This window comes from Mustela lutreola, chromosome 7 (assembly GCF_030435805.1).
Source record: "Mustela lutreola isolate mMusLut2 chromosome 7, mMusLut2.pri, whole genome shotgun sequence".
Lineage (NCBI taxonomy): Eukaryota > Metazoa > Chordata > Mammalia > Carnivora > Mustelidae > Mustela > Mustela lutreola.
Window position 1 is genome coordinate 137,648,123 of NC_081296.1, and position 26,624 is coordinate 137,674,746.

Here is a 26,624-nt window from a genome sequence, read left to right on the forward strand (position 1 = left end):
CACCACAGGGCAGCCCCTTGGCCACCAAAGAGGGCCAGGGCAGCTGTCAAAGATTAAAACACTGACAGGAAAGCTACTCTAGAGGAGTAAAATGACAAGATGGTCAGCAAACCGTGGTGGATGCCCACCCAAAATGGGGTTTTCTTTTCCCCCAGGAGGAAAGGGCACAGCTTGAGGGTCGCCTGACAGGAGGTCCCTACCTGTTGCTCTGTCTCCTGAGGGACTGCTCTCCTCAAAGGCAGGGATTCTGGACCAGGTCTGTTTGCCTTCCAGCCTGGCTCAGGAAATGGTTCTTGGACTGAATCCCGGGGTGCTGTCACAGTTTCCTCATCAATAACGTGGAACTTGAAGCTGTAACATCCACCTCACGGGAGTATATGGTAGATACTCAGTAAAAATTAGGATCTGTTCATTGGTGAACCATAGCGTCTGCACAAGGGGGCAGCCTGTCTTTAAGAAGCAGAGTCATGTGAGTCAGTGACCCTTTGAAATCCTCCCTGCGATTTAACTCCAGAAACAATGTGCCCAGGATGTTAAAATTAAAGATTTGACCGAAACACCAAGGCACAATAGATGGGAAGCCCCATTAGCAAGTGCAAGCTTTATAAATTTTAAGGAATGGGTTCCAGGATGATTGGACCCTTTTCCAGTTTGAGGGCATGAAAAGGGGACACCTGGGTGGCTCAGTGGGTTAGGCCTTATGCTCGGGTCATGATCCCAGGGATGCGGTTTTGGAATATAGGTGAGGTTCAGTAGGGTGGGGTCTGGAGCTGATGGCCAAGAGTCTTTGGTGCATAAAAAGGTGATTTTGTTAAAGCTTGGGGAGAGGACCCATGGGCAGAAAGAACGGCTACCCTGGGATTTGACGGGGTGGCTGATTATATACTTGGGGGTTGGGGGAGGTAAGGGAAAGGGAGGTTTCAGAAGAATTTTCATGTATTAAATTTTCATGTATCCCAGGATACAGGGAGGCCTTGCCATTGTCAAGTTAAGGTTGTTTTTCCCTCTGGCAAGGCAGAACAGGAGCGTGAAGACAGTTGGGAGCTTTCAGGAGGAATGTCACAAATATCCCACGGGGACAGGGTGGGGGCAGGGTGGGGGGGGGGTTGCAGGTTGTCAGCCTGTCCTCAGCTTTGCCTTCTGCTTCCTCATCACCTCATCACCGGTGAGTCCTGGGATCCAGTCCTGCCACTCCCCAGCCCACCACCCGTGGCTCAGCAGGGGGGAGCCTGCTTCTTTCTCCTTCTGGCACCCTCCGCTCCCCACCTCACTTATGCTCTCTCTCTCTCTCTCTCTCAAATAAATAAATAAGAATCTTTAAAGAAAGGAAAAAGGGGGCTCCAGATATAAAGAGATGAAAAAAAAAATTTGTAGAACCATTCTTTTGGAGAGAAGTATGGTGGTGCAGAGTTCCTTTTCTCTGCCAGGCAGGAGGAAGGGGCTGGTGCCTCCTTTCCCTAGAGCCAAGAGAGGGGGAGCTGCCCTGGAACCCCTTGAAGTAGCGGTTGTTCTGGGCCAGGTCCATATGTCCTGAGTGTCTCTGGACAGGGCATGACCAAGAGGATCCCAAGGCCTGTGTGGGCTGGTGTAGCTGGCGTTGGTCTGTCCAATAAGGCCATCTAGAACATGCTGGATTGTACCAGAAAGAAACTGGAGGTAGACCGTCTCTTGGGCCTGAGGAGAGCGCTTCCTACGGATATATCTGCCCAGTTTGCCCTTTGGCTATAGACTATCAGACTGAAGCTGGCCTGCGCTGGCAAGGGGAGAAGATTTGAACACAAAAACTTAGAGGTTTTTCTTTCCTCTTAGACTGGACCTTCTAATGAACAGATGGAGAATGGAGATTTACAAGGACACAGGGCCATTTCTTACCTGACAGGGAGCACGAAAGTTCCAGGCCTGCAGGAAGGCAAGGAAAGCTGATCCTCATGGATAGATTTCACAGGGACCATGGGAGACAGTACATAAGGTTTTATTTTAATTTTTCATGGGTTGCACATTCACAACAGCAGCATCTTATGCACCGTGGAAACCTCCAGACCCCTGGGTGTGCCAGGTGATATGATGGCAGAGCCTACAGGGACACGTCCCATGGTGGCAGAGCCCTTTGCACCACAGCCTGAGCTGCTAAAGAACCCCACTCCAGACGGGCAGCTTTCCAAGTCACTGCAAAAGGGGTCAGAGCAGTATTGCCTTTTTTTTTTTTAAAGACTTTATTTACTTAGATGTCAGAGAGTGAGAGAGAGTACAAGCAGGGGGAGCGGCAGGCAGAGGGAGAAGCAGGCTCCCCACTGAGCAGGGAACCCAATGCATGCATTGCAATCCCAGGACTCCCGTATCGTGACCACAGCCGAAGGCAGACACTTGACCCACTGAGCCGCCCAGCTATCCCACGAGCAGTATTCCTAAGTGAGGTGTTTACGCTGCCTCCAAAACCCAAAGATGTTCCTTAGGCCCTGAGCCTCTTTCTCAGCTGGGGTGCAAGGTGCGATTACCTGTCCTTTATCTTGAAGGGGGTGCTTTGGAACGCCGGGACACAGGACCAATAAAAACTCCACCCACGCGGCAGGCGTCGGATCACTCACAGGGCTTCTTTCCCAAGGGCTGGTGCTCGCGCGCCTCACTGGGGCATCCAGAGCGCGGGCCACCTCCCGCTCTGCGGGTCCTATTAGCATCAGGCCCTGAGTATAAGGCCAGCAGTTGAATTCTGTGGAAGGACAGAAAGATCAAAACTCTGGAAAATCATATTCCGATGGGGAGCTAGAGAGTTAGTACAGCACGCCCCCCCCCCCGCCCCCGCCAGACAACGAATGCTATTTCTGCCTTCCTTGCAGTAAAAGTGAGCTGTTTTTGACTCTCCTTCGTGATGGGAATTAAGAAGAAAGCATCTACCAATTATTAGCTGCTTACCGGACGCCAGGGGCTGGACCGTGTGTTGGAACAGCGATAACCCGTCAACACGCAGCAGTGACTCGGAGTACCAGGAGCCCACCGCTGCCCGGCACAATCCACCGGGTCTCCCCCGCCCCGCCCCCGCCGCGAATGAGTCCCGCGGGAATAGGATAGGGCCCGCCCCCATTTCCTTTCATCCCGGGAGTGATCGATGGGGGCGCTGTTCTCCGCAGCTGCTCTTGGCCCAGACCCATCACTTCGGATTCACGCGGGTGAATGGAGGAGGCAGTTTGAATCATTTTGGCTCAGGTTCTCCTATCAAAACCCTCCTTTCGGTCAGGCTCTGGGTAGAGAGCTACGGGGAGGGTCTGCGGGTGCACTGAACCGCCTTGACAGGCGGACTCTGGCCCGAATACCCTTGACCTCCTAGCTCCACTGAACCAGTCTCTAGCCAGGAGAGCATCTCGCCCTTCAGATATTCCAACATCACGGTCATCTCATACCCGGAGTTTTAACAGGGATGTGGGATGCAGTGGTGCCCAAAAGATGTGAGAATTCCACCTTCCTCGCTGTCTAGATACCCGTTGGGAAGATTCCTGAATGTTTTATTAAGTAATTCAGGGTCTTCCTCAAGGGGACCCAGCCTACCCTGCCATCAGTGGGTTCTGGCTCTGTGAAATGACTTAGACCTAGAAAGGGATGAGGGCCTTGCTGTCCATGATGCCGGTTAATTGCCTTCTCCTGGCTTTTACCGTTCTGGAACTCGGTAATCCCTACTGATATTAGGGAGCGCCAGTTTTATGGCAGCATCTTCGGTCCACCCTGACATGTTCAGAGCTTCTCTAGGATGCTAGTGGCCCCTCTCCAGTAGCTCAGCATTGCACTAGTGAGCATTCCTCTGGTCCTCCTGAGGACCATGGTCCAGGTCATGGGACTCCAGTCTCGTATAACAAACCCATGCGAACACGGCCTCCTCCCTGAACCTTCTGACCCCTTCGTTGAGTCTCTGCCAGTGCTGTTTCAGGATCTCCACTTCCCATACTGTGGGTTCATGGCATGAGGAAGCTTCGAGGAGCGATACTTGCAATGTACTAGGGCACATTCCCGGTGCCAGTGCCATGGCTTTGAGCCCAGAGTCACAGCTGAGTGCTCCTGTGCCCGGTGCTCCCCTTCCCAGACTGATGTCCAGGCACTGCTGGTCCAACAGCCTCGAGGCACCATCATCCCCATAGGCCTCCCTTGTGCCTGTGAATCCACATCACCCAGGTCTCGCAGGTCCTTCAACAAATAGGCGATTTCCTTATGGGGCAGCGACTGTATTTCTCCTACTCGGACTGTCCTGACACATGATCCTCTCTCTCTGGTGGTCATGAGTGTGGCGGAGGTGGGTCCTGAGGATGACCATCGTGCTGCGGGGCACCTGCTTCAAGAGCACTCTGCCTCAGGTAAGGGGCAGGGGGCTGCTTCTGCCTGTCCAGAGGGTTCAAGGGATTCTAGGATTTCAAGAGTTACTTTTACTCAAACGGCCCCATTTCAGCTCTCAAGATCCTACCTTTTTCCCTTTAGCATACTGACTTCGATATGGAAACATTTTCAAGGGTAGACACTCATTCTCTTTAATGAGTCTGCCACCTTTGGAGTTAGATTCTGGGCCTGATTCTCAGCACTGTGTCCTGGGACTAGAAGAACCAAACATCTCCTTAAATACTGCCGAGGATATCTTCTGGTTTTGTGCATGTCTTGACTTGACGGTTGGCCAAACTAAGTTTTGCATCTTTTCCCCCCCAAGACTTCCAACACAGTTAACAAAAGGGAATCCGCTCAAACTCCATACCTTAGCCTCATACCATACAGGTGCCGCAGATAACCACTTCCCTTCCCACCTGTATCACATCGCAATCCACACAGGAGACAACCGAGTAACTGTGATGCTTCTGTAGGTCAGCGATTCTCTCCATCCCACTTCCTGTCCCTGCCATCTGGCTGGCAAGTGAATCCCTCCATCTATCCCAACCCGAGGGTCTGATTTCTAGGGCTACTTCTGACACCAACTCTTTTCACCTGGGTTCCCCCTGAGACCAAAGCTTGGGCTCAGGTTCTTTATTTGGGAAGTGATCCCAGGGAACAAAGGAGTGAAACAGGGAAGGAGAGAAAACCAATACAAGATGCACTACTGAGTTGGGCCAACTCTGCGGGTCACTTCTACAGGACTTGCTTAATCTTGCAAGACCTTTTGAGGAAGCTTAGGAAACACATTCCAGAAATCTCCACCTGGACACTCTCCACCTGGAGGATGAAAGGGAAAAGAATTCATCTATTGGTCCCTCCCCACAGCTAGTCAATGGAGGACCTACAGGCGCCAACTCCCCCGAATTTCCAGGCTGCATATATGTAAGTGTGGAGGGGATCACGGGATGTCTCCCAGGACAGGAAGTGGGAATGCAGGGCATGCCTGTGGCAAGGGTGGGGAGGGCACGATCAGCTTGCACCTGTGTGAGGTTGTCCACACCTGCTCAGACCCAGTCATGCACTAGAATTAGAGTTTGAGGATTTTAAATGGGGCACAATAGGTGCCCAGGATCGTCCACCCAAACGAGGACCAACCCGCAGAACTGCGGAGGCTGATGCTTCAATGTTAATTTCACTGCAGGTGGTCCAAGCATTAGGACTCCACTTGTTTCTTCAGGATTTGCCCCCAGAGCAGTATTAAAAACCAAACAAGAAACTCAGTGACATATTTAGGTTTTTTAAGCCAAAACAGTATGCCCAACTTGATTAACATTGTCATTAACCATAACAAGCTCTTCCCAAAGAAAGATGATTTGTCAGTATGGAGAAGAAGTTCATTCCAAAATTATAGAAATGTAATATACAGGAGTAAGACGTGTCAATCTCATTACTTTATGCTCAGTCACACCTGACGTGAATAACTAACTGTGTGTATCTGCCTGTGTGTCTGTGTGTTGTGCACAGCTGTATCTGCCTGTGTCTTTACCGTATCACATACATCTGTGAGTGTATTTGTGAGCTCGTGTGTCTGTGTGTATGGTGCTTGTGTGTTGACCATCAGCTCTGTGCCAAGCACAGTGCCAGGCACGGGGGACGCCCCGCATAGAGACTCTATTCTCATAACACTTAGATGCAAAACAACCTAACTTGCCAGGGAGGGAGGAGAGCTGTAAGAACCTCCAACTCTTAAATTATTGTTGCAGGAGGCGAAGTTATGGCCTCTCGGGGACAGAACCCATGAATATATTATGTTATGTTATAATATATTATGTTATAATATGTTGAGTTACGCGGCAAGGGGGAGTTAAGGTTGCATATAGAATTAAAGCTGCTAATCACTTGACCTTAAAATAAGATTGTCCTTATTATCCAGGTGGGCCCAATATAATCAACACCGGTCCTTAAAAGATGGAAGAGGGAAGGCAGAGGAGTCGGTGTCAGAGGGATGAGACGTGAGAGAGACTCACCTAGCCACTGCTGGCTTTAGAGAGGGAGAGGGCCACAAGCCAAGGAATGAGGGCAGCCTCCATAAACTGGGAAGGGCAAGAAAACAGACACCCCCCCCCAACCAGAGCCTGCAAATGGAACACAGACCAGCTGACACCTGAATTTTAACCCAGTGAGACCCATTTTGGACTTCCAATCTCCAGAACTTTAAGACATTAAAATTTGTATTGCCTTAAGCTACTAAATCTGTGGTGATTCCTTAGGGCAACAACAAGAAATGAACATGCCTGTGGAAACGGCATTCAGCTCTTTAAAAATGCCTCCCCCTCACTCTGCTTTGAGCCTTAACTTAAAGGTGCGGTGGATTACATTTTCCCTCGGGTTGGGATGAAAAGTCAGCATTTAAGGAGAAACACGTATGTCTTTAATTGCGCAGTTTGCAGAGAGCAGGGACCAGAACCCACTGAAAGCAGCAGATCTACACTCCCCAAGGTGCCTTCACTCCTGGGCTTGGCCTTACTGAATACAAGGGCCAGCTCAACAAATCACACCCTTTGAATTATCTCTCTCTCCCTCTAGGCATTCCATTAAATTTGCATCAATTCAAAGAGCACTTGCTGGAACTCCACTGTAATTTCAGATTTTGTATTTTATTTCCTGAGTTTGCTGTGGAAGGAATGGAAAAACAAAACCTATTTGTGCTGTGGCAAGTTTTCTTTTATTATGAAATATACCAAGCATGCAGAAGAATGTGACGATACCACTCCCCTCTGACAAACTAAAACATTATTCCATATTTGATTCCGGTTTTTTAAAATAAATGAAATCTTACTCATACAGTTGAAACCCAGTGCTTAGCCTTGCAGATGCTGCCTTCCACCCCCTCTCTCCCCTCCCCCCAGGAGCATTCCCCATTACTGATTTTGATATTTGATTTTTAGAGCAGTCCTGTGCATGCTTTTGTAACTCCACTATCCAGTTCTGTGTGTACCCGTAAAAAGTAAAGCATCAGTTTACATGTTCAGGAAGATTGCATACGTGGTGGACTGCGTATAACCTCTTGCAAATTGCCATCCTCTCCAGCTCAACACTGTGTTCCTGAGATTTATCCGCACCGACACCTGTAGCTCTGGTTCATTCTTTTTAGCGGCTGAATAATATTTGATTCTATAAAAATACAATTTGTTTATCTGGTCTTCTCTTCACGTGTATTTAGGCTGTTTCCAGTTTCTCTATTACAAACAGAGCTTCAGTGACAGCTTGTCCGGTTCCTCGGCCCCTGTGCTCGAGTTCCTCCAGGGCACAGACTTAGGAGGGAAATTGCTGGGTCAAAGGATGCGTTTTGCGTTAGCATCACCGGTAATTGCCAAATTGCTTTGCACAGGAGTCACACCGATTTCCCACTAGTGGCCTCTGTAAGTTCCCTTTAATTCGTATCCTGACCAACACATACTGGTTTCTGCCCATCTGATTGCTAATGGGTCTTGTCCTTCTTTGGGGTTGTACGGTTGATTCTCACAGCAACTCTGGGTGGAGGCCTCATTTATGACCACCTGGCAGGAAGGCACGGGGAGGCCCAGGGAGGGGATGAGGAGCTCAACACCGATGACTGTGGCCATGCAGGAGCCGAATGAACCTAGGAATCGTGAATCCCAGCATTTGTCTCTAGAAGAGCTGAATACAGAACACAAACTCTGCAGCTACCTTTAGAGAATAGAAGAGAGGAAATCATTGGCACAAAGGTCGTAAATAACAACTATCCACACTGGCAGAGAACAAGATAATTGTCATTTTATGGTGACTGCTCAGCTCCTTGGAGATTGGCTGGCACACACAGGGCACACACTTGGGACACTCGCAGAGGAAAGAAACTAAGGAAGTACTGCAGAGTTCTTGAACTTTTCCGAGTCTCGACTTCTGCATCTGTAAAATGGGCATATAAACACTTACCCGGGAGGGCCATGGTGAAAACCAAGGGCCTACAGCAGATGCTCCAAACATCCCCTGATGCCACACACTGGGAGGCCCCCCCGAGCGTGGCTTGCACCCCACTCCCTAGGTAGACACCACAAGAGGCAGCTGAGTAGGTAAGAGTAACGTTTACTGAGCAATACAGGACTGAGTACTATGAAGGGTTTACCAGGATGGAAATGCACCCCACGCCCACCCCGGCCACCCCCAACACCCAGAGACGACTACAGTACTTAGGGTTACACACAATGGCCATAACTGCTGGATATCTGCTCGTAACAAACAAACCGTAGCATATTTATACTATATCACATCGAGTGATTATAGAAATCCATATATATATTGCTTGTATAAAATCTTTTTTTTTTTTGTAAAAAATATTAAAAAAAAAAAAGAAAGTATAAAAAAACATGTGCAGTTGAAAGCCCTGCCAGGACAGCCAGTCTGTAAACATTCGGTGAGTATGTGCTTTGGAAGGGCGCCCGCGCCTCATGCCCGCAGCAAACTCCGGCAGGGCCGCCGAGGGTGCGTCCCGGCTGCTGCTCCCAGCGGGACCCACGCTGGACCCTGGTGGCCTCGCAGCAGGGTTGGGAGGCACGGCCGGGGGCAGGCAGGCTGCAGTTGGTCTCTGAGTTCCATGCCCAGCCACATTTCGTTTGCAAGTCATGGCTTTTCCTGGCTGCTCCGAGGTCCCTCCACAGGCACCCAGTGGAGAGGCCAGAGCGGCGCCCCAGGCCATTCGCTAGGGTGTCTCTCTGGCCAGGGATCTCTGTCCTGCCTTCTTCGAGCTGGGCCCCAGGCACGGCAGCTCCATCCGAGGGTCTACTTTGGTCTCAGCGCTTGGTCCTTCTGGTTTCGTCAGCCTGTTCTTCCCCTTGTGTGGCTGATCAGAGTTTCACAAAAAAAAAAAAAAAAAAAAAAAAGAAAGCCCGGCCGGCACTGGCTGGGCTGAGCCTCGTTGTCAAGTTTGTCATGCAGCAAGGAAGGGCCCTCTGGGAGCCCTGGTTCTCTCCCCTCTTCCCAAATCCTCCTCCTCGTCCTCCAGGTCCTCCTCCTCCTGCTCCCAACCCATGGTCACTTCTTCTCTAGCTGCTCGAGCAGCGGGTTGCCTTCGGACTCGGGGGTCTTGACGCTGTCCGTCCGGACAATGCAGGTGGGGCGGTGCCGGTTCAGCATCAGAATGAGCTGCTGTCGCTCCTGCTTCAGCTCCTCAATCTGGGTCTTCAGCTCCGCGTTCATGAGTTCCAGCCGCTCAGATTCCTGGAACAGAGACGGGGCTGTAAGCTCTCGCTGGGGACCAGCTCTATCTGGGGAGGTACAAGGCATCCCCAGCTGGCCTCTGCCTGTCTTCTGCCTGTCACGTTCCCACTGGAGGAAGCGTTGGGCCCCTGGGGTAAGTGATTTTCTGCAGCAGTGCCTGTCACAGTGGTGACACGGGACAGGGTCAATGTGGGATGAACCCGGGTTACATTCCGGGGACCAGCCCGTCTCTGGTCCCACCTCCCTCCCCTCACTCAGCGCACTCCAGCCACAGCGACTTCCTTGTTATCACTCAAATATGCCAACACGCTCTCGCCTCCCGGCCCTTGCCCCAGAAACAAAGGGTAGGAGAAGAATATGGGTCCAGGGGCACTACAGCAGGGGCAAGAAGGGTCCAGAGGGGGTGAGACGGGGCCCACAGTTGGCAGTGCGGTGGCGAGGTGCTTAGATGTGTGATGTGTAACTGTACCTTGGGGATATTTTGGCCTGTGGGATCCCCAAGCCCAGTGGGGTCATGTCATTCCTCCTAAAACATGGGTTTCCTGATTATTAGCCCCAAATCATTTAAACAGCCTCTTCTTTATCCTCTGTTATCTAGAAGCTGTGCCCATTGGGAGGCACTCAGCTGCCATCCTTCTGGATCCAAAATAAAATTTCACATCCCAAGTGAGATTCCCAGTGAACTTCCAGCTTAGCTGGAGTCCCTTTTTCCAAGGAAAAGAAGCCATGCTGGCCATTTGATTTTGGGGGCGTTCACCTGTTCGGAGTGAGGATAGGGGATGAGCATATATACCAATTCAAGGCTTGGGGGTCAAAACCGTGAAGGCTGAAAAGCTCCTGAATAATGTTTATGGGACTGTGTCTGAAAACCGGCAACCAGTTCGAGAGCTACAATTTACTCAAGGGCCGGCGACGTTTTCGCCCACTGGTTCTCAACTAGGAGTGGTTCTGCCTACCGGGAGACATCTGGACGATGACTGGGGATGTTTTTGGTTGTCACAACTGGGGAGGGGGTTGCTGCTGGCATCGAGTGGGTAGAGGCTGGGGGGGGTGCCCCTAACTAAGCATCCTGCACAAGACGGCCCCACAAGAAGAACCGTCTAGACAGAATGTCCACAGCTAAGGCTGAACAACCTGTAGCAGCAAAGGACAAGCTGTGGTTGCGGTTGCGTGTGCAACAGCTGAGCTGGATGACGCCAGCTTGGGCCCAGGGGCCGGCGGGGCCAGGCTGAGCAGCCTCCTTCAGGGGGCCCTCGGGGGGTGCCCACACACATCCCAGGGCTGCTGACTGTCTCCCACCCACTGGCCTGCCTGAACTGTCTTTGCACTGGTCTCTCAGGTCACAGCATGGGAGCCCGGGCAGCTCAGATGGCCAAGATGCACAGGCCTCGTGACCAGACACTGGGGGAGCACAGCCTCGAAAAAGGAAAAAAATGCTCAGGGGGAAAATATTAAAAACCAGCTATGGTGGTTTTTGGTTCAACAGGATGAAGCACGATGGGGAGGCTGGCCCTGTCCCCTGTTCTCAGAATTCCAAGAGACGTCATCTCCGGGAGCCAGGAGAGAGCCCATGTGGAAACCACGAGTCCATGACCCATCAGTTGGGGTCACGTAGGTGTTAATCTTGGGTGCCTGCTCACTAGGTCTCATGAGCTTGTGACCTTGGGGACTTCTCGCAAACCCTCTGACCGTCTGGTTCCCCTGAGCCAAGGTTTTAGCTCCAAGTTTGAGTCCTCAGAGGCTCTGTCTCGGGAGTCTCTGCTCAAACACCCACCAGCGTTTGTGAGGACTTACAAAGGATGTCTTGGGGACCGGGACCCACACAGCGGGGAAGAGCTTACTATGGGCCCATCAGGGGTGCACGGCTTAGAACACCTTCCAAGAGCCCTAATGGCTAGGTCTGGCCCCAGGTTTAAAACACGGTTGTGTTGAGAGGGTCGGTTGGTGTGGAGGAGAGGGACATCAGGAAGGGAGCCCTGGGTGAACACGGACCCAGACACGGGAAATAAGCTGAAGATGTGTTTAGGAGATGAGATCTTCCACTGTGACCATAGGTCACTTTAGGACAGAAGGGCAGAGAGCCTTCTGGAAGGTGGGTTCAGAGTCACATAAGACAAAGCTTCAGGGTTTGGAATCAGAGTCTAGAGCAAGTTTCCTCACTGCCCTGAGTCCTTGTTATCTTAAATATAAAAGATGATGCTCGTGGGGGGTTAAAGGAACTCAGGGAAAGCACTTGTCAACTGAAAGGTTAGGGAGGCTTAAGGAAGAGGCTCAACTTTAAGCGTTGAGCAAGGGCCTCTGACGAGACAGAAGGAGAAGAGGAGGAGGAGGAGGGTTCAGAGAAGCCTGGCAGGCCCAGGTGACTGGATCTGGAGAACGGGAGAGGCTGCCCGGGGGAAGGGTCCAACGACTGCGGTGGGGGACAGGGCTGCTGGGGACAGGGCTGCTGTTTGGGGGTGGCAAGGAAGCTGCTGGGTTGCGTGCAAGTGGACATTTAAAGTGGACGTGCGCTGTCCGGTGTCAGACACGCCGCAATCCGCACCGCGCCTCCCCACCTCCTTGGCCGCGCGTCGGACCAACGTCATGGACAAACATCCGTGCCACACAGAAACCCACGCAGGCGAGGGGCTTCCCACATTCATTCATCACTGGAACGGCACTGCGTTCTGTTGGTTTTAAAATGTCAGAATATATCGTGGACCATCCCAAACTCTGACCGGCCGACTGTCAGAACACAACTAAGTGCTTTGTAGTTTTATTTCCTTCTGTTTTATGGGGTGGTGCTATGTCTTTATTTATTGGGAAAGTAGAAGCTGAGTTCAGAAGAACCTTTTTTTTTTTTAACCACGATTGTAGAACTTGTTTGTGGTTTTATAACAGCAACTACCTGGTCTGTTTTCCTAATTAATTAAGAAACTAGGGGTTTCTTAATTATGGGCTAGGATCGTCACACGTTAATTACGAAGCAAATAACTCTGCTTGCGTTTTTGTTTGTTGTTTTGCCTTCTCTTAGATATTTATTGCCCTAGAGAAAATGAAACCATTTGTTGTTTTAGAATAGAATCAGTGCAAGCGAATGAACATTGTCTCTTCTACTGTGCTCAGCAAAGGCCGGAGAAAAGATACAGGTGAGGGGCTGGGTGTTCTGGCTTTTCATCCTGGCTGTGGGGCCTTGGCCAAGTCAATTCCTTTCTTGGGGCTTCTGTCTCCTCCCAGAAAATAAAATGATTGGCCCAGGGGACTTTCAGCATTAAGATTCTCTGATTTTATCTTTTTTTTTTTCCCCAAAGATTTTATTTACTTATTTGACAGACAGAGATCACAAGTAGGCAGAGAGGCAGGCAGAGACAGAGGCGGGAGGAAGCAGGCTTCCTGCTGAGCAGAGAGCCTGATGTGGGGCTCGATCCCAGGACCCTGAGATCATGACCTGAGCCAAAGGCAGAGGCTTAACCCACTGAGCCACCCAGGCGCCCCCTCTGATTTTATCTTTAAAAAAAAAACATTTACCGGGGCGCCTGGGTGGCTCAGTGGGTTAAAGCCTCTGCTTTCGGCTCGGGTCATGATCCCAGGGTCCTGGGATCGAGCCCCGCATTCATTGGGCTCTCTGCTCAGCGGGGAGCCTGCTTCCTCCTCTCTCTCTGCCTCTCTGCCTACTTGTGATCTCTGTCTGTCAAGTAAATAAATAAAATTTAAAAAAAAAAAAAAAAAAAAACATTTACCCTAATGCACTTAAAGTAGAGTTCTGCTTCCCAACTTTTTTGGTAAGTATAGGGAAGAAGGCTGGTATAGCCCCTCCTGAGCACAAAAGACCTGTCTGAATTAAAATCCCAACTCTGCCACTTGAGCTATGTCCCTGTGAACCAGACCCCAATTTCCCTGAGCCCGGCAACCCAAATAGCGTGCTGGCAGGAGAGGGAGCCCCAGGCTCTAAGTCCTGCCTCAGCTGCTGTGGGGTCTTGAGCAAACTTCCAGCCCTCTGAGGCTCCAAATCCTCGCCGGAGAGTGGGGACGACCTCACCACCTTCAGGGTCGTGAGATGGAGCCCCATGTTGGGCTCTGTGCTCCGTGGGGAGTCTGCTTGGGATTCTCTCCCTCTGCCCCTTCTCTCTCTCTCTCAAATAATAAATAAATCTTTTTAAAAATAATAAATGAATAAATGGCAAGAGAATTCCTCAGGTCTGTAGCCATCAACACAGCCATCTGCATCTGTGTCTTAAACCTCACACCCAACTCTGTTTCCAAGGCCAGAGGGGAAGAGAGGAGCACAGGTGGGGATGGGGATTGGGCTGGGTCCAGATAGGCCTGCCCAAACCTCCCTCCCAGACCCTGAGGCCACCAGGGACACCTCCATAGCCAAGTAACTGGCCTTCCCACTGCCCCAATCCCTGTTCCACACTGCAGCCGGAGGGATCTTTCCAAGGTCTATCTCTCTCCAACGGAAACCTTCCATTGCTCTCCATGACTGCATAATCCATCATCATAACAGGGACACTTGTGAGAGTGAAAGCGGGAGCTATTGATAAATAGGCCAGGACCAGAGGCATAAAGGGGGACTGCCCTAGACTGTGCAGCACAGAGGATGATCCTACATAGCGAGGACGGGACCGGGGGCTGCCTGTCCCTCTGTTCTCTCCCTTGTACTCTCCCTTGTAGCTACATTGTAGCGATAGTGTAGCTACAGCTACACTGACATGTTTTTCAATTCTGTAACCACATCCTTAAACACCTCCTGCCTCTAACCTTTGCTTGCACGGTTCCTGCTAAGCCCCTCCATGCTGTCCTTCATCTCCTTAGCTCCTGTGCCTCTTTTATGTCTCGATAAGCAGTCTTTCCTCCGCGGGGGCTGGGCTAGGACCTCGCGGCGTGTTCTATCAGCCCGCCCGGCTTGCCCAGTGCCTGACGCAGTGCGCATGACCAGTCCCCGCTTCCGTCTGCTGTCCCATGCAGACATCACCTGCTTGTCTGCTCTGCAGCGGGTACTTGCTACACACTGCATGGGAGGAGGGAGGGATGGAGAGCTGGAGGCAGGGATGGAGGGATGGATGGATAAACAGGGGATAAATGAATTCCAGCTCCAGCACTTGCTAGCAGTGTGACTTTGGGAAAGTAATGTGACCTCTTCTGAGCTCTAGGTCAGTCTCTACAATGGGGATAACCAATGTTTATCTTACTGGAATGTTATAAGATTAAACGAGGCATGTGAGTTGTCTGCATACAGTAGGTGCTCAGCAAATGTTCCCGGAACATGAAGGACAGCTAGCAGCATTCATCGGGCGCCCTTCACTGCACCAGTGTGTGTTCACTTGGCATATCTTTTTTTTTTTTTTTAAGTTTCTCCTCCTTTTTTTTTTTTTTTAAAGATTTTATTTATTTGTCAGAGAGAGAGTGAGGGAGAGCAAGCAACCACAGGCAGACAGAATGGCAGACAGAGGCAGAGGGAGAAGCAGGCTCCCTGCCGAGCAAGGAGCCCGATGTGGGACTCGATCCCAGGACGCTGGGATCATGACCTGAGCCGAAGGCAGCTGCTTAACCAACTGAGCCACCCAAGCGTCCCTCACTTGGCATATCTTGCCTGCTAACGGGCTGACAAGCCCTGGAAGGCGGGCATCTGGTGTGAGACTTCCCACTCCCTGCTATGCCCCGCCCAGCTCTTCAGGCACTCAGGGCTGGAAAGGAGGTGCGGGACCCTCCATCCGTCTTGGGGCCTGTGGGAGACCTGTGCCTTGGAACCTTCTTGAAAACTTCCAGCCCAGTGTTGGTCCACCATCTCTTCCAAGAAGGCTCCCAGCTCTTGGAGTCTAACTCCAACCTGTAACGGCCATTTGCCTACCCCAGATACTCACAGCCCACTGGTGTACACATGGCCCCATGCTGTCTGCACCTGTGACCTTGGATTTTCTCTCTGCTTGTTGCAAGCATGAGAAGAAACCCATATATTCCTCAGCATCGGAGAAAACCGAGGCCACATGAGCCTTCTGTCTCCAGCTCCCACAGGAGAGACTATGTCTGCTCCTTCCTATGTGTCCCCCATGGCAGCTGGCACAGTGCTAGGAACTTAGTACATGTCTAAAAATGTCTGTCAATGAATCAATGACTGAGTGAAAGAATGAACACACGGACGGGGCGCCTGGGTGGCTCAGGGGGTGAAAGCCTCTGCCTTTGGCTCAGGTCATGATCCTGAGGTCCTGGGATCGAGCCCCGCATTGGGCTTTCTGCTCGGCAGGGGAGCCTGCTTCCTCCTCACTCTCTGCCTGCTTCTCTGCTTACTTGTGATCTCTGTCTGTCAAATAAATAAATAAAAATCTTAAAAAAAAAAAAAAAGAATGAACACACAGATGAATGAATGAATGAATTAGAACTAGCAGAGTGTTAAGAGCAAATGCTTTGAAGTAGCCTCAGGCTTGAATCTCAGTTCTACCACTCAGCTGCTGAGGGTCCTGGGCAAGTAACTTAACCTCACCGTGCCCTAGCTTCCCCAACTGTAGAGAGATGATAATGAAGGCACCAACCTCACACAGTTATCAAGCCAACGAAGAGATAATACACTCACAGGACTCGGCACACTGCCCGACTTTACAAACGTTAGCAATGGCGGCTACCTGCTGGATCCCACAGAACAGAGCCGGAGCCACGGATACTGGTGTTACTATCACTACCTGGTAATGAACAAACGATCCAGAGTGGGACGCTGGAGACCACCAGCCTGGACTGATGAGCGTTCCTGGTCATCTTCCTTCACCGACATCTATCATTTTTGAGACATAGCAAAGGCTTAAGAGCTGGGACTCTGGTTGGGGGCTGGGGGGTGGTATGGAGAACAAACACCCTGCTTGGCACGGTCCATGTGAAAGGGTCAGGACCTGCTCTGAGGGCCTGGGCGGGGGGTGGGGGAAGGTGACCCCCTCTGGTGGTCTTCATGCATGCAGAGCTGGGTCGGACCCCAAGGTCCCTGAGGGTAGAGGCTTGGGGGGTCCCCCCAGAGGGACTGAGGGAGGAGGCTGAGGCCAGCCAGATGAGATGCGGGGCTGGAAGAGCCCCTTGCAGCTCAGGGTGCCTCCAGCTGCCTCTCTGGTGCTAGGAGACTCTCCAGGTGCCAGGAACACCGCTCCCAGCTCAGCGGCTGTCACCTACATCTTTAGCATACACCCTAGACAACTTTGGCAGCCACCAGGGTTTCGAAATGAGTCGGCACCGTCCTAGGCCATGTGGGTCCATCAACACCAGGTCTGATCTCATAGAGGGGACTTGGCTCCTCCCAGCTTCTCTGGTCTTCCCGGGATCTGGCTGGGCGGGATCTGAGGCCAGTGGCCCCGGGTTATCTTGTGTTGGGGAAGGGGCACTGGCTGGGAGGCAGGGAAGGACTGAGGGGTAGCGGCCGGAGGGACCGATGCCAGCAGGTCCACCTCGATCCCACAGGCTTTGGTAACCTGCTCACTCTGAAGAACAACATGGGTGCCCCGGCCCACCCCCCCAACCCCCACCACCCCGCTCACCCGCTGCAGAAACTCCGTCCGCTCCTTCTTCTTGTTCCGGCATCGGGCTGCTGCCACTTTGTTCTTCTCCCGGCGTCTTTTCCTCCGCTCCTCTTCTTCATCTAGCTGTGAGGGCACAGAGCCGCCGGTCAGACGTGGAGGCAGGCCTGGAGGACAGCGTCCCTCCTGACACACACAGACGGACGGACCGTCCCCCTTCTAACTCACGTCTCGGCAGAAAGTGAGCCGCCCCTGCCTGCCAGCCCACGGCTTCCCGGCTGATGAAGTGGAAACGTCTCCCAGCCGGCCCACGGATCCTTCTGGAGCAGGTGGGCAAACCCGGGAGGGGTCAGTGGCCCGGGAGAGCAGGGCGGTCGGGTTCTGCCAGAGTTCAGGAGGCTCCGAGCCTGGCAAGTCTACTCACACAGAGGTCCCTTGCCCAGCCCGAGCCTTCTGGGCACTATTTTCCAGGCCAGTGGTTCCCAGGCACTTCCTTTAAAAAATGCCTTGGTCATGAACACAGATTTCACATTCTACTCCCACGCACTTCCACCTCCCCGGGCTACCCTCCCTCCTGGTCCTTCCAGAGGCTCCCATCTACCTCCTGGTGCTCTCAAACAGACTCCCCAGTCTCCTCACCCAGCTCTGATTCTTTTCCTGTCTTCTGCACACTCCTCCTCTGACACCTACCTGCACCCCAGGATCCCAGGGCCCCCCAGAGCGCCCTGAGCTGGACACAAGCAGAGGGGCTTCCTAAGTCTCCAGCTTGGCTTGCTTCTCCCCTGGGACACATTAGAAAGTTTCCCACACATAAGACAGGGCCCATAAATGGCAAGGTAGCAATTCACAGCCCACCAACCCTGACTTTCAATGGAAGTTGCAGGTTCTGTTGTTTCCTTAGTAATAACAACAAGAGTTGCTCTTCCATGACTTTTTCTTAAATGCTTCCCACACAGGTCATGCTATCCTCACAATTAGTGAGGAAGGTCCTGTTGCTGACCCATTTCACAGTTGGAGGGACTGAAGACCAAGGCAGGGTTGGGATTTCAACTCGGATTTCCCTGACTTCAACCTTCCTGCTCTTGACTGACCACAGGCCGCACACGGCCCCATCAGGATCAGTATGATGCGGTGCCTCTCGCTGCCGGTTAGCTACCAGGAGGATCTGGAGGACACACAGGACCAGCTGGGCAGGGGACAGCCTAGAGTCAGAGGCCACTAGAGAAGTCGTCGGATTGCTCTGAGCTTGCCAACTCTCTCACTTCTCCAGCCAGTGGGGGTGAATCTGGCAGCCTGAGGCCTGGAACAAGGTCTCAGCCCACAGGGCTCCAGGCCAGGAAAATAAACAGCCTCTCTCCGTGCACTCCCGGCATGCTCTAGGAGCTGAGGACCCAGAGCCTGGCTGGAGACCAGCACCCACGGCCATCAGCACAGGCCTTGGTGAGGCAGCCCTTTCTCCTTCTCCACCACCTCTGAGCTTTTCCCTGACCCACGCCCACCCCTCCTGGGAGGCTGGCCGGAGAGGCTCCTTGTCAACACCGCCACACCCAAGCACCTCCCAGCCCCTTGGCCTCCCTTGAAACAGAACCAGAAGTGACAGCCCCTTTGGCTGACCTGCATCTGGGAAAATAGAAACCCGGACAAAATTGATTCCACCCAACCTCAACCTCACCCCCAGCACTGCCGAGGTAACCGTGACGACAGGCAGAGGGAAGGAACTGGAGGAAGTGGCTGGCAGTGCAATCTCCCCTCGGCCAGGAGGGTTTGCCCACAAACTGCCGAGGTGATGTGTGCAACCCGGGCAGAGTGCGGGGCTCACGGGGCCGGGGCAAGTCGGGGTCCTGGCAGGGAAGCCACTTCCCAGGAGATACAAGCTCTGTCCTCCAAGACCCCACCACCAGACCTGCACAGAGCCAGACACAAACGGAAGCTGCTCCTGCCACAGATTCGAAGGGGCTCAGTGCTGGGCATTTAAGAACTCAGCTGGGCCAGGCTGATGCCCACATGGGGGGCTGCTCCAGCCTCCCTGTCCCGCCTCATCCACCCCCTCCAGCCATCACCCTCTCTCCAAATGTCTCCCCCTTCTCCACGCCAGCTGGACCCTCCTGAGATGACCTTCCTTTCCCCCTTGAACTCTTACTCCACCTTCAAGAGCAAATGTCACCTCTCCCAGGAAGGCTCTTCTGACTCCCCAGACAGAATTAACTGCTTTGTGCTGCCGCAGCACTGAGTACCCCACTGTAAGAGTCTCTCTCATGTCCCGTCATATTTGTCCTCCCCGCTAGGCTGAAGGATGGGGGACCTGAGCAGCCCCAACACCTGACCAGAACACGGCGCTTCATACGGGCTCAGCAAATGTTAGTCGAATGAATGAGATAAAAGATGCCAGGGAAAGATGGCACGGGTTTGGATTCTAGAATTATAAAAGCGATTTATTGCCTGTGTTTGTCTCTGCATAAGCCTTTCCTTGGTGCTAGTAAGAAGCCTTTTCCACCAGGGTTGGCCTCTTCGGTCTGCCTACAGGAGGCCTTCAAAGGTTGGGGGTTCAGTCCTGTCTTCCCCAGGAGCACATGGACCACAGAGCCGCAGGCCCCTGATATGTACAGCGGGTCTGCACAGATCCTGAATAGGCCCGGACACAGTCTGGGCTGGGCAGTGAAGCTTAACCCCTGCTAAAGTCCCACGGCCCCCCAGCAGCCTTCAAGCCCACCCCCCCCCCAGGCCTCTCCTGCACCCCTGCTCCCTCTCAGCTGACATCTCCCAATAAAGCCAGAAATGGCCTGAAGCCCCACGACCACACCTCCCCCACGGACACCGCACGGCGTCTTCCCCAAATCCTCCTGCCGCTACACAAGAGCCCTCCGGGAACATTTAGAAAACGGCAGCTGAAGTCCTGCCAAAAATAAGCAGGGAGCTGGGCAGTGCCCTCAGCCTTCTCTTCCCCCACGGGCACTCTGTGTCCCCTGCTGGGCCAGAAGGGAGACGGCCCTGCACCGCCGCCACGGCCTCCACCCTCCTCCCAGCCTTCTCTCCCCACAGGTCAAGGCTACTTTCCACGGCTCCAATGTGCCCCAGGGTCCCTCAAGCACTTGGCCGGGAGGGGGTGAGGCAGCAGACAGCGTTCTCACCACACACAGTTCAGCCCTCTAAAACTGGAACCCCAAAATGGGGCATGACGATTTGTTTTCTGCAGATACAGCTGGAATTTACGAGACTATTTAAGAGGGAGGCAGCTGGACACATTTAAAGACCCAGGAGATGGGTGCCTGTTCTCAAAGTGAGCTCTGGCTCTCCCCAGTTCCCAGGAAGGCCCAGGGCAAAGCTGTCGGTGTTTTGGGGTGAGCAGAGAGGGGTACCCCTGTGCCACACTTCTCGTTGGCCCCTGTGCCACACTTCCATTGGAGGGACAGGCTTGGGGACCCATAGCCGAGAGGGTCCTCCTGCCAGGCAGTCCCTCCTCAGAGAGGCTGTTCTCAGAGCTCTGCTGTGGGGCTGGGGGATGTGAGCCCCTGACCACGGCTGACTGGACAAGGTGTGAACGGCTGACCAAGCTGGGCTGTGTTCGCTCCTGGAAATCTGAAATCGGGCTGCTGGGCCGGGGGGCAGCCACCTTCAACCCTGGGCCCTGAGAAGCAGAAAGACCAGGATACTGATCTGATGTTCGGAGACGAGCAGAAACCGAACCCCCTGTGTCGGGACAGAAACAAACACTCAACCAGAGAGGGGCGTCGGGGAGACAAAAAGCGGGAATGGGTGACAGAGAAAGCAGGGCCAGGCCCCGGGGTGCGGCCAGGGAGGCGCCCAGGACACACAGGGAAGGAGGCGCTCATTCTCGAGCTCACGCAGGCCCAGGGCCGCCACCCGAGACTGACTGCCTCCTTCAACGGCCTCTTGCAGGGTATCCTGTTTGCCTCACCCCGTCCAGGCAGAGAGAGAGAGAGAGAGAGAGAGGAGAGAGCTCCTGACAGAGAAGGTGATGACAGAGATGGAGAGGAAAGAGAGAAACAGAGACAAAGAGGCAGAGCCTTTAGAAAGAGGAACACAGACTCATGAACAGAGGTCGGCGGTTCATTCAGGCCGAGAGGACAGACAGAAAGCACATGCGGAGAATCGTCTGGATTCCACCCTTGGAGGGGCCCTTGGGTCCTGCCCCTTGGATCCCTGATGCATACCCCTGAAACTACCCTGAAAAATTCCTCTTGTGGCCTGAAGGGAGTTTGAGAAGGTTTCCGCCTCTGGGACACCAGGGTCTCTTCCTTAGGAAATCAGGTGATGCCAGATAATAATGGAGGAGCAGAAGGTGTCCCCCAGGGATTCGGTGGGTGGGTGGGTGGGGGAATCACTGCTACCCAGGAGCCCTGCTTCTAGAACACTGAGAATATGGCAGAGCTGGGAGGCAGAAGGACCTGAGCAAACAGAGGTGGGTCACCTCAGCAGGCATCAAATCCTTGGGCCTAGAAGTCCCAGGAGGCTAATCGGTCCCAGGAGACCATCTAGGACAGTCCTGTTACCCTCCCCCATTTTTACAGATGAGAAAGCAAAGATATCAAGGCTGCCTGGGAGGCAGGGACCGCTTCGGATCCAGGCCTTTTGGCCTTAGGGCCCAAGCGCCTCCTGCTTGGGCCCTGGCACGGCCCCCATCCCCTGGCTCTGAGGGCCATGACTATGTTGTTCTCTTTCCGATTTGGGTCTTTTAAAATAAATACAATTCATTGCACAAGGAACGCTGGATGGGTCCCGTCCAAGCTGACCGGCGTTGAGGAGGGGCCCCCCGCCACTCCCCTCTCGCAGGCCATGTGGCTTTCACGCGGTGGCAAACTTCGCCCAGACTTGACTTTGAATTCTGATATTTCATAAGCATTTCCAAAAATATATCTGGCAGGGCCGACAAAGAGATAGGATAAGAGCGAGCGATGACGCTGTGTAACCCGGGGCGCCGGACACAGGGCCGCTCTCCCATGGACGGAGCAATGAAGGCGAGCGCAGTCAGGCAGGCGACAAGCCCCCAACACTCACCAGAGGGCCGGAGGTCTGAGAGGCCATGTCATGCGCTAGGAACCATAGCACGGACAGAGAGAAGCAGGCCGAGTGGAGACTCAGGGCATCAGGGCGGTCAGCCCCGCCTTCAGGGCCTCCGAGGCCTGTGTGCTCCTGGGCAAGTCTGGAGCCCAGACTTGAGCCCAGACATGGCCTCTCTGAGCCTCTGAGTCTCCCCGTGCAAGGAAAGCACTGAGCACTACAGCCCAAGCTTGTAACAAGGACTGAGTTCTAGTCCAAAACTAGTCTAGCCCAGGGCCTGGGACACAGGACGTGTCCGCCACGTGCCAGATCTCGGGCCTGCCTTCCCAGGTGAGGTAGGGAGGCAGTGCTGGCACAGCCTGGGGCACACCCACCCCCCATGTGGCGGAATGTGGCACAGGAGACCCAAGGGGGGGGGACGTGGAGGGAGGCAGGCTTGAGGGTGCTTTAAGGCACACAAGCTGTCCGTAGCAGCCCTACAGCCTCCATGTTAAGCCCCAGCCGGGCACACTAGGGTCCCACCCCACCCCCCCCCACAGGAGCCACACGGCACGGAGGAGCCACATTTCAACACCAGGGACCCACGAGCACCCTGGGAAGTAAACACCCAAATACCAAACATACCAGACATTCCCCCACATAAACACGGCTGCGCTGAGCCCAGGCTGCGGTTCCTCGCCACTCCCCTGTCCAGCCACGCATCCACACACAGAGCAGGGCAGTTCAGGGGCAAGACCTCTGCAAGCCAGCAGGGCCAGGCCCACAATCCTCCTCCTCCACAATTCCTCCTCCCCGGGGGAGGAATGAGGAAACCCCGGGGGCCTCCGTCCAACACCCTGGCTGACCCCACCACCCCCACCCCGCAGGGGCCAAGCCCCCCTTCCCATCAGCATCTCTCCAGCGCCCGAGCCGCTGGAAACCTTCTGCCCTCCTCTCCTGTCTTCTCCAGCAAGCCTCCCCCTCTCTCAACGGGCCGTAGTCTGGATATCAGCTGTGAAATCCTGGGCAGGGCCGTAAGAGAAAATTCAAGCCAAATGGTCAGTCTAAGGCTCGAGTTGCAAACTCTAGTCACCTCCAGGGGCCAAGCAAGGAACCATTAGTGAGGGAAGAGGGCTGGACGGGGCTGGGGTCTGCAGACAGGAACACCCCAGCTGGCCCCACACCGGCTGCATGGTCTCAGCACGGACAGATCTTCCAAGTTTTCAAGGCTTGCTGAAAATATGAGTTTTTAAGTAAAATCTTCCAGTTTTCAAAGTTGGCAACAAATTCCATCTTGAAAAGAACACTTTAAGGGCTGAACTTGTGTGGGCAGCTGATTTAAGGACCCCCAGCAGGGGACAGACTCCGGCAGGGTGGGTCCTCAGACACTTGGCTCTAGTCACCAAGATGTCCCCCTCCAGGACCGTGGGCCAGTTTCTCTCTCCCATCCTCTGGCTCATCTTTAATAAACACAATATTGCCTACTTCTTGCTAACCTTTAACACCTTTCTTTGCAAGGGGGGTTTTAGGGGCGTCTCTCCCAGGCGAGGAAACAAGGCAAAGGTCAGCCCAAGGTTGCCAAGCCAGGAGTAGACAGGGCTCTGAATCCATGATGTCACACTGCCTTCCGACAGGGGGCTGGAGTCAAAGCTCCCACAGGCCGCAGCCAGCTCTGACGTCCCCGGGTTTTTACTCCCCCAGCCTTCAAGAGCAGTGTTGGTCTGACTGAGGGGAGAGGCAGGAGGATGTGGGAAGGATACCTTTTCCCTTTTAAAAAGTTTCAGAAATAGTCACTTCACAGACTCTTAGAGCCAGAAAGGGGAAACCCCTAAGCCAACCCCTGCATTTTATAGATGAGAAGACTGAGTCCCAGAGAAGGGAGTGGTTTCCTCCAAGACTCACGCTCGAGGGTAGGGCCTGGGTCCTCACGGATGAGTCCAAAGGATGCTGCTTGCTCAGCTCCCCCCTGCTCCCGGGGCCTTCTGGCTCCACCTGACTCCCTCTTTCTAGAATTCTCTGTGCTCTGGAAGCACAACCCTGACCTCGTCTGTCCCTCTTCTACTTCTCTGGCCTCTCCTTTTCTGTCCCTTGCCCAGGACCCTCTTCCTGTCCCCTTCAGGCTGATGTCTCCCAGGGTCCCACCCCTGGCCTGTGGCTTTTCTCACTCCACGTGCACCCGCCACAGATCACTGTGCTTTTGACCGCCGTCTGTGTACGAATGCCAACCGGATCTCTGGCATGAGGCCAAAACATCCAGCTGATGGTCTGGGTGTTCAATCTGGATGTCCCTCAGCCCCTCAAAGTCTTTATCCTTGATGAGATACTTCCTCCTACTCTTGCCCCAGGCTGGCACCGTGGCCTACGTGCTCACTGGACGGAGACCTTCAGGCCTCCAGGCTCACTCATGTGTCCTTCTTCTTACGTCCAGTTTTGGCTACCCAGGCCGTCCCACTCTACATCCTGAATCCTCCTTTTCCCCATTGCCACTTTCCAGGCCTTCCTTCCGTCTCTCTCTCTCTCCTAGACCTCCTAGGAGGCCTCCTGACCCTGCACAGCCCTATCCTCCATCCCAGCCACGGGAGGGGAATCTTTCGAGAATGCAAATCTGACCCAGTTACCGGTCTTGGGTCCTCAATTTTCTTGCCCAATTGACATTCGATTCAGGATAGAGCTCAAGCCCCTTAATGTGTCAAGTAAGGGAGGCTTTGACTTGGCCTCATGAACTCTGGTCTCAGCTGCCATCTGTTCCACCCCCCCCCCCATGTTACTGCAGCCCTGACCCTCTCCAAACCCCACACTCTGCAGGCCACATGCCTTTGCTGTCTCCTTGGCTTCTTCTCACCCTGGACATTCAGCTCAAGCATCACCACCTACAGGAAGCCCTCCTTGGTTCTCAACCCTTCCAGGCTGAGGAGGTATCCTTTTGCTCTGGGCTCCCATAGAACTCTGAGCTTATCCTGGACCCTGTCATGCTGTATTGTGACCTTAGTTTCTGCTCCCCTCCTTGAAACTGGGAGTTCTGTGAGAGCACAACGCATGTCTCGTTGGCTTTCTGTGTGCTCTGCACCTCGCTGAGTTTGTGGCCATCCGGAGTGCTCACTAAATGTTTGCTAAAAGGAGGCCTGATCCACAGAGCTGGTGACCTGGGCGAGACTCCTCACGCCCGTTCCGTGCCCTCTCCACTTCAGCCCGGATGCCCCCATGGCCAGGCTACAGCAAACACACCCACCTAGGAGCAAACCCACGTGGTGGGTGCCGGGCTCACTCAAAGCATCAAGCCAGCCCAGCCAGCCACCAGGTGAAGGCTCTGAGTGAGCAAGAGCTGCCAGGGGCAAGGCCTCCACCTGCCAGGATGACTCACTCGGCTCCTCTGGCTGCAAGCGCAGGTGGGTAGGCACCCGCTCAGCGCACTCGCACTCGGCGTCCACAGGAAGTGGCGGGGAGTGGCGGGGCTGCAAAGTAAGCCCCATCCTGAGGTTCCGGAACTGAGCAGACCTAGAGATCCTAGCACCCTGCGGCACCCACAGGCCAGGAAGCTCAAGCTCAAAGAAGGGGAGGAAGTCTGCCTCCGTCCCCGGTCAGATGGTGGCAGGACCCATCTGAACACCACCGCTTCCTAAACACCTTCTAGAGGGAGGGAACGCTTTCTTTTTGTACTGAAAGCCTGACGCTGCTGCCATTGTTGGGGCATCAGAGCCCACGGTGGGGGGAGGGGGAGGGGGGGTGTTTAGGGCAGGGTGGGGAATCAATCCCAACTGAACTGACTTCTCAGTCTCCACACATCTCAGCAAGACAAAGCATCCCCCTGACCTTGGTCCTCCCAGCCCCCTGTCCTTAGTAAGAACCTTCTCCTGGGTTAAGAGAACCTGGAAAACAATAAGCTGCTGAGGCTTGGGGCTGGTTTCTATGAGCAGAATAGGAAAGGGCCATTCTCTCAGAAAGCAGCGGAGAACAGCCCGTTTCCACGCTAAGAAAAGACAGCATTGTGTTTGGAACAAAGCCTGAACAAGCCAGCCGGGCAGGGTGACACCCATTTGTGGATGGTCCTGCCCAGAAAAGCACAAATGCTGTTACTGCAAAAGGGAGCTAGGGGCCTTGAGACATGGGAAAAATCACCTTGGCCGGGATGGAGAGTCTAGCACTGAACAGAAAGGAGCTGATGATTGTCAGGAAAACCTTTTGCTAGAGAAGAGCTATTTGAAGAATGATGGCTTTTGTTGAAATACGTCTTTTTCAGGTCTGTTTCATATTTATGGTTTGGTGAGGTTTCGTTTCCCACGAGGCCATCAGTCAATTTTCTTGCCCAATTGACATTCGATTCAAAAGATGAGAAAGGGAGAGAAACAGTGGCCCCCACAAGACTCTCCCCACCCCCCAAAAGACTGGTAAGGAGCAGAATATATCTGGCAGGGAAAATCAATTTTCTCGAAAAGAGTTAAAAACACAGTTAAAACCAATTCTTTAACAACAGCAGTGTAATATGCCTTGATTATACTGGGGTAAAAAAAAAAAAAAACCAAAAACCAAAAAAAAAAAAAAAAAAAAAACCACACAGACAAGAGCTCCTGCAAAATG

At 53.4% G+C, this 26,624-nt stretch overlaps 1 protein-coding gene across 6 annotated transcripts in view; it reads right to left on the reverse strand.

The window, feature by feature from the left end:
- Window positions 1–1,746: 1,746 nt before the first annotated feature.
- Window positions 1,747–26,624, reverse strand: part of JDP2 (Jun dimerization protein 2) — a 45,674-nt gene continuing 20,796 nt past the window's right edge. For 3 of the 6 annotated variants that reach the window (XM_059182775.1, XM_059182772.1, XM_059182774.1), the window contains 2 exons: window positions 17,073–17,177; window positions 8,432–9,579 (listed from right to left, as the gene is read on the reverse strand). In XM_059182775.1, coding sequence (XP_059038758.1) covers window positions 9,394–9,579; window positions 17,073–17,177 — 291 coding nt within the window. In that variant the 3' untranslated portion in view covers window positions 8,432–9,393. Of the gene's footprint in view, window positions 2,708–8,431; window positions 9,580–15,139; window positions 16,325–17,072; window positions 17,178–26,624 lie in introns of those variants that run through there. The other 3 variants (XR_009355828.1, XM_059182777.1, XM_059182773.1) reach the window with 3 other exon arrangements.